We start from the raw sequence: 10802 nt of genomic DNA on the forward strand, positions 1-10802 counted from the left end.
TGATTGGCTCAAACGCATTAAGAAGGAAAGAAATTCCACAAATTAACTTCTAAGAAGGCACACCTGTTAATTGAAATGCATTCCAGGTGACTACCTCATGAAGCTGTCTGAGAAAATGCCAAGAGTGTGCAAAGCTGTCATCAAGGCACTTTGAAGAATCTCAAATATAAAATATATTTGGATTTGCTTAACACTTTTTTGGTTACTACATGATTATGTGTTATTTCATAGTTTTGATGTCTTCACTAATATTCTACAATGTAAAAAATAGTAAAAATAAAGAAAAACCCTTGAATGAGTAGGTGTGTCCAAACTTTTGACTTGTACTGTACTTCCCCAGATGGCCTGACCTCACTCAGACTGTTTCCTGTTTTCTGAAGATTGTTCCCACGCTAGACCCTCCTGCTGACTTCCTCACTTCTCCTTTCCACGGAACACAGTTCAGTTCAGGTGTCTTTTGTTTGTTTACTGAGGTCAGGACACCTTCTTCACTCTTCCATATTCTGAAGGATGTTGTAACATCTGTGCAATCCCTTTCCTCACTTCAGCTTTCCACGGAAGACATTCCTCCACTCTACAGTTCAGCTTTCCACGGAAGACATTCCACCACTCTACACTTCAGCTTTCCACAGAAGACATTCCTCCACTCTACAGTTCAGCTGGAAGACATTCCTCCACTCTACAGTTCAGCTGTCTTTAGCTTACAGCCAGCAAATCCCACCAGTAACTAGGACTATACAGTAATCAAATACACATCCTGTGTGTTACTGCTGTACATAAAGTACATGCACAGCATTATCTATACAGTGCATGCACAGCATTATCTATACAGTACATGCACAGCATTATCTATACATACATTACATGCACAGCATTATCCAAACATAAAGTACATGCGCAACATTATCTATACAGTACATTACATGCACAGCATTATCTATACAGTGCATGCACAGCATTATCCAAACATAAAGTACATGCACAGCATTATCCAAACATAAAGTACATGCGCAACATTATCTATACAGTACATTACATGCACAGCATTATCTATACAGTGCATGCACAGCATTATCCAAACATAAAGTACATGCACAGCATTATCCAAACATAAAGTACATGCGCAACATTATCTATACAGTACATTACATGCACAGCATTATCTATACAGTACATGCACAGCATTATCTATACATACAGCACATGCACAGCATTATCCAAACATAAAGTACATGCACAACATTATCTATACAGTACATTACATGCACAGCATTATCTATACATACAGCACATGCACAGCATTATTTATTAATGGAAATTGTAATGACAGGACCCTTGACATGCACCATTTCGTTTTCGAGGGGCCCTGTATAGGTTTATTATGCTAAAGTCATAGTTGTGAGGTAATGATTGTGACACTATGAGGTTAATTAGGCTGCTGTAAACATGTAAGGTACAAGAGTCTAATGTCACGACTTCGGCCGAGGCTGCCTCCCCTCCTTGTTCGGGCAGGCTTCGGCGTTGGTCGTCACCGGCTTACTGACCACTGCCGCCCCAATCATCATCACAATTGTCTTGTGTTGTCAATCACACACACCTGGTTCTTATCCCCTCATTAGTCCGTGTATAAGTGTTCCCTCTGCCCCCTTGTCCTTGTGGGTGATTGTTATTTGTGAGAGTAGTGGAGCTCGGTGGAGCTACTCGTAACATATTGTTGCCAGGGTAGATTTTCCCACTGTGCCTATGTGTTATTGGATATCCGTTACAGTGTATTTGCCAGGGATGGTAGTTTCCCCTGGGCCTGTTTCGTTGATCGCTATTTGAGCGCATTTGTGTGTCTACGAAGGAATAAACTCTGTATTCGGTGATTACCCTCCTACGCCTGACTCCGATTATTACACTCATCACAGTCTAAGGTTCAAATGTCAACCACTATTAGCAGAACCGACTGTAAAACTGACTGTTAACAGGAAAACCACAAAAGAGATAGCGGCAGACTGTAAATGGCACAACAACGTCTAATCTCTACACAACTTACTCAACATCCATATACACTACCATTATACAGTGGGGAAAAAAAGTATTTAGTCAGCCACCAATTGTGCAAGTTCTCCCACTTAAAAAGATGAGAGAGGCCTGTAATTTTCATCATAGGTACACGTCAACTATGACAGACAAATTGAGAAAAGAAAATCCTGAAAATCACATTGTAGGATTTTTTATGAATTTATTTGCAAATTATGGTGGAAAATAAGTATTTGGTCACCTACAAACAAGCAAGATTTCTGGCTCTCACAGACCTGTAACTTCTTCTTTAAGAGGCTCCTCTGTCCTCCACTCGTTACCTGTATTAATGGCACCTGTTTGAACTTGTTATCAGTATAAAAGACACCTGTCCACAATCTCAAACAGTCACACTCCAAACTCCACTATGGCCAAGACCAAAGAGCTGTCAAAGGACACCAGAAACAAAATTGTAGACCTGCACCAGGCTGGGAAGACTGAATCTGCAATAGGTAAGCAGCTTGGTTTGAAGAAATCAACTGTGGGAGCAATTATTAGGAAATGGAAGACATACAAGACCACTGATAATCTCCCTCGATCTGGGGCTGTAAATGGCACAACAACGTCTAATCTCTACACAACTTACTCAACATCCATATACACTACCATTATACAGTGGGGAAAAAAAGTATTTAGTCAGCCACCAATTGTGCAAGTTCTCCCACTTAAAAAGATGAGAGAGGCCTGTAATTTTCATCATAGGTACACGTCAACTATGACAGACAAAATGAGAAAAAAAAATCCAGAAAATCACATTGTAGGATTTTTAATGAATTTATTTGCAAATTATGGTGGAAAATAAGTATTTGGTCAATAACAAAAGTTTCTCAATACTTTGTTATATACCCTTTGTTGGCAATGACACAGGTCAAAGGTTTTCTGTAAGTCTTCAGACACTGTTGCTGGTATTTTGGCCCATTCCTCCATGCAGATCTCTTCTAGAGCAGTGATGTTTTGGGGCTGTCGCTGGGCAACACAGACTTTCAATTCCCTCCAAAGATTTTCTATGGGGTTGAGATCTGGAGACTGGCTAGGCCACTCCAGGACCTTGAAATGCTTCTTACGAAGCCACTCCTTCGTTGCCCGGGCGGTGTGTTTGGGATCATTGTCATGCTGAAAGACTCAGCCACGTTTCATCTTCAATGCCCTTGCTGATGGAAGGAGGTTTTCACTCAAAATCTCATGATACATGGCCCCATTCATTCTTTCCTTTACACGGATCAGTCGTCCTGGTCCCTTTGCAGAAAAACAGCCCCAAAGCATGATGTTTCCACCCCCCATGCTTCACAGTAGGTATGGTGTTCTTTGGATGCAACTCAGCATTCTTTGTCCTCCAAACACGACGAGTTGAGTTGTTACCAAAAAGTTCTATTTTGGTTTCATCTGACCATATGACATTCTCCCAATCCTCTTCTGGATCATCCAAATGCACTCTAGCAAACTTCAGACGGGCCTGGACATGTACTGGCTTAAGCAGGGGGACACGTCTTGCACTGCAGGATTTGAGTCCCTGGCGGCGTAGTGTGTTACTGATGGTAGGCTTTGTTACTTTGGTCCCAGCTCTCTGCAGGTCATTCACTAGGTCCCCCTGTGTGGTTCTGGGATTTTTGCTCACCATTCTTGTGATCATTTTGATCCCACAGGGTGAGATCTTGCGTGGAGCCCCAGATCGAGGGAGATTATCAGTGGTCTTGTATGTCTTCCATTTCCTAATAATTGCTCCCACAGTTGATTTCTTCAAACCAAGCTGCTTACCTATTGCAGATTCAGTCTTCCCAGCCTGGTGCAGGTCTACAATTTTGTTTCTGGTGTCCTTTGACAGCTCTTTGGTCTTGGCCATAGTGGAGTTTGGAGTGTGACTGTTTGAGATTGTGGACAGGTGTCTTTTATACTGATAACAAGTTCAAACAGGTGCCATTAATACAGGTAACGAGTGGAGGACAGAGGAGCCTCTTAAAGAAGAAGTTACAGGTCTGTGAGAGCCAGAAATCTTGCTTGTTTGTAGGTGACCAAATACTTATTTTCCACCATAATTTGCAAATAAATTCATAAAAAATCCTACAATGTGATTTTCAGGATTTTATTTTCTCAATTTGTCTGTCATAGTTGACGTGTACCTATGATGAAAATTACAGGCCTCTCTCATCTTTTTAAGTGGGAGAACTTGCACAATTGGTGGCTGACTAAATACTTTTTCCCCCCACTGTATATACTATATACAGTACCAGTCAAAAGTGTGGACACTCCTACTCACTCAAGGGTTTTTCCTTTATTTTTACTATTTTCTACATTGTAGAATAATAGTGACGACATCAAAACTATGAAATAACACATATGGAATCATGTAGTAACCAAAAAAAGTGTTAAACAAATAAAAATATATTTTATATTTGAGATTCTTCAAATAGCCACCCTTTGCCTTGATGACAGCTTTGCACACTCTTGGCATTCTCTCAACCAGCTTCATGAGGTAGTCACCTGGAATGCATTTCAATTAACAGGTGTGTCTTCTTAAAAGTTAATTTGTGGAATTTCTTTCCTTCTTAATGCGTTTGAGCCAATCAGTTGTGTTGTGACAAGGTAGGGGGGGTATACAGAAGATAGCCCTATTTGGTAAAAGACCAAGTCCATATTATGGCAAGAACATCTCAAATAAGCAAAGAGAAACGACAGTCCATCATTAATTCAAGACATGAAGGTCAGTCGATACGGAAATCTGTGCAGTCGCAAAAACCATCAAGTACTATGATGAAACTGGCTCTAATGAGGACCGCCACAGGAATGGAAGACCCAGAGTTACCTCTGCTGCAGAGGATAAGTTCATTAGAGTTAACTGCACCTCAGATTGCAGCCCAAATAAATGCTTCACAGAGTTCAAATAACAGACACATCTCAACATCAACTGTTCAGAGGGGACTGTGTGAATCAGGCCTTCATGGTCGAATTGCTGCAAAGAAACCACTACTAAAGGACACCAATAAGAAGAAGAGACCTGCTTGGGCCAAGAAACACGAGCAATGGACATTAGACCGGTGGAAATGTGTCCTTTGGTCTGGAGTCCAAATTTTAGATTTTTGGTTCAAACTGCCGTGTCTTTGTGAGACGCGGTGTGTGTGAACGGATGATCTCCTCGTGTATTTCCCACCGTAAAGCATGGATGAGGAGGTGTTATGTTGTGGGGGTGCTTTGCTGGTGACACTGTCTGTGATTTCTTTACACTTAACCAGCATGGCTACCACAGCATTCTGTAGCGATACGCCATCCCGTCTGGTTTGGGCTTAGTGGGACTATCATTTGTTTTTCAACAGGACAATGACCCAACACACCTCCAGGCTGTGTAAGGGCTATTTGACCAAGAAGGGGAGTGATGGAGTGCTGCATCAGATGACCTGGCCTCCACAATCCCCCAACCTCAACCCAATTGAGATGGTTTGGGATGAGTCGGACGGCAGAGTGAAGGAAAAGCAGCCAACAAGTGCTCAGCATATGTGGGAACTTCTTCAAGACGGTTGGAAAAGCATTCCAGGTGAAGCTGGTTGAGAGAATGCCAAGAGTGTTCAAAGCTGTCATCAAGGCAAAGGGTGGCTACTTTGAAGAATCTCAAATATAAAATATATTTTGATTTGTTTAACACTTTTTTTTGGTTACTACATGATTCCATACGTGTTATTTCATAGTTTTGATGTCTTCGCTATTATTCTACAATGTAGAAAATAGTACAAAATAAAGAAAAACCCTTGAATGAGTAGGTGTGTCCAAACTTTTGACTGGTACTGTACATACATGAAATGTTCCATAAATGTATAAAGACAACAGTCAAATGTAGTGTCCTGGACAACATGGATGCAGTCATGCAGTCAGAAAAACATAGCTAACAGGAAACGTGACGTCCAAGGTAGACAAATAACATACCTCACACGGAACAAGATCCCACACCCCACTAGTGCCAACAGGCTACCTAAGTATGGTCCCCAATCAGAGACAACGAGCTACAGCTGCCTCTGATTGGGAACCACCCTGGCCAACATAGATATAAACGATCTAGAAACTAACATAGACAAACCCAACACAGAAAATACACACTCTGACTCAACCAATACAAGTCCCTAGAGTCATGGCGTGACACTAATAGGCCTGCCGGAGCAATGTAAGCAAAAAAGGATTTGGGTCTCCTCCTCAAAAGTCCTCAATGGAATAGTGTTTTTTTTCTCTCTTTAAAAAGGTTACTAACTGATCCATTTTCTGTTACACCAAGGAGCTTGACAGAAGGAGTGAGTGCTGCACTAACCCATGTTATACCCAGGGGTGCACATCACTTTTTCAGTGAGTTACTCAGGTGAGTTACCAGCAGATGGTGTCTGGTACTCACCCCATATGTAGCGTGGTCTTAATATGTACAGTCTTCCTCACTGTCCTCCTCAGTGCCGCCACCACTGTCCTCCTCAGTGTCGCCCCCCACTGTCCTCTTCAGTGTCGCCCCCACTGTCCTCCTCAGTGCCGCCACCACTGTCCTCTTCAGTGTCGCCCCCCACTGTCCTCCTCAGTGCCGCCACCACTGTCCTCCTCAGTGCCGCCACCACTGTCCTCTTCAGTGCCGCCACCACTGTCCTCCTCAGTGCCGCCACCACTGTCCTCTTCAGTGCCGCCACCACTGTCCTCCTCAGTGCCGCCACCACTGTCCTCTGCTTCAGCTTCCTGCATGGTAGATGATGACGATGCTGCAGATGCACCTCTCTGTCCTTGGTTGAGCCTCCGATTAGCTGTCTCCATCCACAGGTCAACAGCAGGCTTTAGGGTCAAATGTCTCTGTGGTCTGCTTTGACAGGTGAATGTGCATCAGGGCTGAGAGACGAGCATGTGACAGACGAGATCTGTACTTGGTTTTTATTATGTTGAAATGTGAGAATCCCCTCTCACAAGCTACACTGCTTAAAGGCAGTGTAAGAGACAGCTTAACCACCTTGTTGATGTTGGAATAAGCATCTGGGTTACTTGTATTTACTATTTGGACCAAGTCATACACAGAAGAGGCTCCCAGGCGTTTTCCTGCCTGCTTTAAGCGCATCCATTCTGTCACAGTGGTATCTTTGTCAAGTTGCAAGGTGGCCTCATATTTCTTGAGAATGCTGCAAACTGTTGTGTTTCCAAAACTGTGGAGGTCTTGCATTTCCTGAGGCCATGTTGAAGGATCAAATACTAAGAAATGATCACATGACTTGAGGGAGTCATATCTGATTTCAAACTCTTCAATTAACCCCCTGAGTAAGTGTGTCTTGTCTCTGTCAGCATCAGCATTGGAAACAGTGTGTGCCCTGTGGCTTTCACCATCAAGCAGAAGTGTGAACTGTCCAATGGCCACCATGAGTTCATCCTTACATTCTCCAATGGTCAGCGTTTCCTTCTGAAACCTAATGGATGTGGTCTTCAAAATGTTGCAAATGTCAAGCATGTTTGACAGAAAGCACTGAAAACGCTCTGTGCAGATATGCTGCAAGTCACTGTTATCACTCGTAACCAGTTGCATTTTAATGGCTGGCAATAGTCTTGATATTTTTAACAGTGTTTCATGCCTCCATGCAGACCATCTGGTATTATGAAACTTACCCAGTTCCACAAAGGAGATCCCATTTTCTTCACATAGCTTTATTCAGTGCAGCAGTTTTTTTTGCTCCTCCTTTTTGTAAATAAAACTGCAGCAGCTTGACCACAGAGCGATGAAATGTCTCACAGTAAGGAACGTTGCGATCAGCTGATTTCGCGCAATTCTCCAGTGTGTCGTGCGGTGCACAGAATGTGCACAAGGGAGTCTCCAACCGCAGCAAGTTGCCGGAGTTTTGGCACAACGCCGTTGTAGATACCTACGTTGACAGCGGCCCCGTCTGTGCACACAGCGACCAACTTTGTTGTCCAGTCATCCAAGCCTGTGTCCTGGAAAAGTCTCACAAGTCCGTCTGTTATGGCCTGCGCGGTTCGGTCAGCACCCAATTCAATCAGTCCAATAAAGTCCGAAGTAAACTCTCTGTTGCTGGACACAGACACATTTACATTTACATTTTAGTCATTTAGCAGACGCTCTTATCCAGAGCGATTTACAGTTAGTGAGTGCATACATTTTTTATTTATTTTTTTCATACTGGCCCCCGTGAGAATCGAACCCACAACCCTGGCGTTGCAAACACCATGCTCTACCAACTGAGCTACATCCCTGCCGGCCATGCCCTCCCCTACCCTGGACGACGCTGGGCTAATTGTGCGCCGCCCCATGGGTCTCCCGGTCGCGGCCGGCTACGACAGAGCCTGGATTCGAACCAGGATCTCTAGTGGCACAGCTAGTACTGCGATGCAGTGCCTTAGACCACTGCGCCACTCGGGAGGTCTCTTCACAGTCTCCAAGTCCAGAACAGACTATGGGAGGCGCACAGTACTACATAGAGCCATGACTACATGGAACTCTATTCCACATCAAGTAACTCATGCCAGCAGTAAAATTAGATTAAAAAAACAGATAAACATCCACCTTATGGAACAGTGGGGACTGTGAGGCAACACAGACATAGACACAGACACATGCATACACACACACACAATAACATACACACTATACACACACGTACACATGGATTTTGTGTTATAGATATGTGGTAGTAGAGTAGAGGCCTGAGGGCACACACTTAATATGTTGTGAAATCTGTTATGAATTAATTGTAATGTTTTTTTAAATGTATAACTGCCTTAATTTTGCTGGACCCCAGGAAGAGTAGCTGCTGCCTTGTCAGCCACTAAATACAAATAGAATAATTAACCAGATGTTGTATCTGTGCCAAAACTCCATCCCACCAATGTTACATTATAAAATAATGTTACCTTCCCACTGGCAAACATTTTGTTGCGATATTTCTGGTTGGCTTCATATCTCAGTTGTTCCAGACTTTCTTCATTGTCGAATGTCCAGAACTTTTTCTGTGAGCTAATGTGAAACATGGTGAAACTCTGACTGCACATAACAGAAACAATGTAAACTATTTCCTGCTCAGTTTTTGTGATGTCCTCAGATCCATCAAAAAGCAGCCCCCAAAATTCAGCAGACTGCAACTTGGCTCGTAACTCCCCGCTGATGGTGTGAGCGATGCTCTGCATGATCCGTGTGCCCCCTTCACGTGAATGATATGCACCTCCGACATTTACTCCTAGCCGCTTCAGTAAAGGAACATCCTCAGAATAGGAAGACATGGGACGTGCGTGTTTAGCTTTATGGAAGGCAAGGAGAAAACTATGAAACAGAGCTTGCCGCTGTTCTTCATTCAGCTTGTCTCGCCATCTGGCAAGTGGGCGACTGGACATTTGTTCTCGGCTAGCTCTTAGCAATGGCTTGCGCCACATTCGTGTGCTCCTTGCTCTTTTCATGTTTGTCAAATAAAGGATGGTTGAAATTCTTTGAGCCTTTATAAAATGCACCTGTTTTGTCTGCTAGATGTGGATTTGAGCGGCAAATCTTGCACCACATTTCAGTGCGCTCATCGTTAGCTTCAAGCCACTGCACATCTTGGAGCCACTTTTCCGAAAAAAGTATTTTCTTCGGCTCTGGCTCCAGTTGGCGTTTCTTTGTAGGTGGCGAAACACCAAAGAAGCTGCTTAATGTCTGTTGCTTTTTGGACATCCCTGACAGTAGTTGACAAGCAACATGTCATGTGTAAGGTTAGATGAGAAGATCGGTCAAGTACGCAAAGGCGCGTAGTAACACAAGTGGCATTACGCATTCCTGATTTTTGTCGCGCTTGCGTACCTGCGTACCAGTTATGTGCATCCCTGGTTATACCCAACAGTAGGATTACTTTGATAACATTTAAGTAGAGCGGCTTGATATTATTTACAGAGCAATGAAGCTCAAAACATCGTACTTCAGTACTCACTCCTTCAGACTACCTCCTCTGTCCCAACTGGCACCCTATTCCCTACATAGTGCACTATTTTTGACGACCAGGGCCCATGGGAAATAGGGTGCCATTTGGGACACGCCTTTGGTTAAACTAAATAAATGTAGACTACTTACATCCACTATGACATCGACCACCTCTGGCTTCTCTATTTTCTTCTCTCCAAAGGACTGGATGTTGAAGGTGCAGATCTTCAGGGCTGAGCCCCCACCACTGAGCCCAAGCACTAGGCCCAGCACCACCCAGCTCACCACCCTCCAAGCACTAACACCACCCGACATGCTCACTCAGAGGTCAACGACAGACTGGCTACAGGATACAGAGAGCCAGAAGAAGTAGCAGCTGCTGTGTGTGTGTGTTTTAGCTATCTGAAACCCAACGCCTCCTTTAGCTGCATGATCATTTTTAAAAAGACGTCACATATATATCTTCTGTAACATTGGCTACAGTCTATCTCTCTCTCTCTCTCTCTCTCTCTCTCTCTCTCTCTCTCTCTCTCTCTCTCTCTCTCTCTCTCTCTCTCTCTCTCTTTCTCTCTTTCTCTCGCTCTCTCTCTCTCTCTCTCTCTCTGTCTCTCTCTCTCTCTGTCTCTCTCTCTCTCTCTCTCTCTCTCTCTCTCTCTCTCTCTCTCTCTCTCTCTCTCTCTCTCTCTCTCTCTCTCTCTCTCTCTCTCTCTCTCTCTCTCTCTCTCTCTCTCTCTCTCTCTCTCTCTCTCTCTCTCTCTCTCTCTCTCGCTCTCTCGCTCTCTCTCTCTCTCTCTCTCTCTCTCTCTCTCTCTCTCTCTCTCTCTCTCTCTCTCTCTCT

General features: G+C 43.8%; 1 protein-coding gene across 1 annotated transcript in view; it reads right to left on the reverse strand.

The window, feature by feature from the left end:
- The window catches only part of LOC121577862 (deoxyribonuclease gamma), a 22786-nt gene extending 12380 nt beyond the window's left edge, over nt 1-10406 (reverse strand). The window contains exon 1 of the mRNA XM_041891805.2: nt 10115-10406. Within this exon, the coding sequence (XP_041747739.1) occupies nt 10115-10279 (165 nt within the window). The 5' untranslated portion in view covers nt 10280-10406. The remainder of the gene's footprint in view (nt 1-10114) is intronic.
- Between the last annotated feature and the right edge of the window lie 396 nt (nt 10407-10802).

Source organism: Coregonus clupeaformis, chromosome 12 (genome assembly GCF_020615455.1).
Source record: "Coregonus clupeaformis isolate EN_2021a chromosome 12, ASM2061545v1, whole genome shotgun sequence".
NCBI classification, from domain to species: domain Eukaryota; kingdom Metazoa; phylum Chordata; class Actinopteri; order Salmoniformes; family Salmonidae; genus Coregonus; species Coregonus clupeaformis.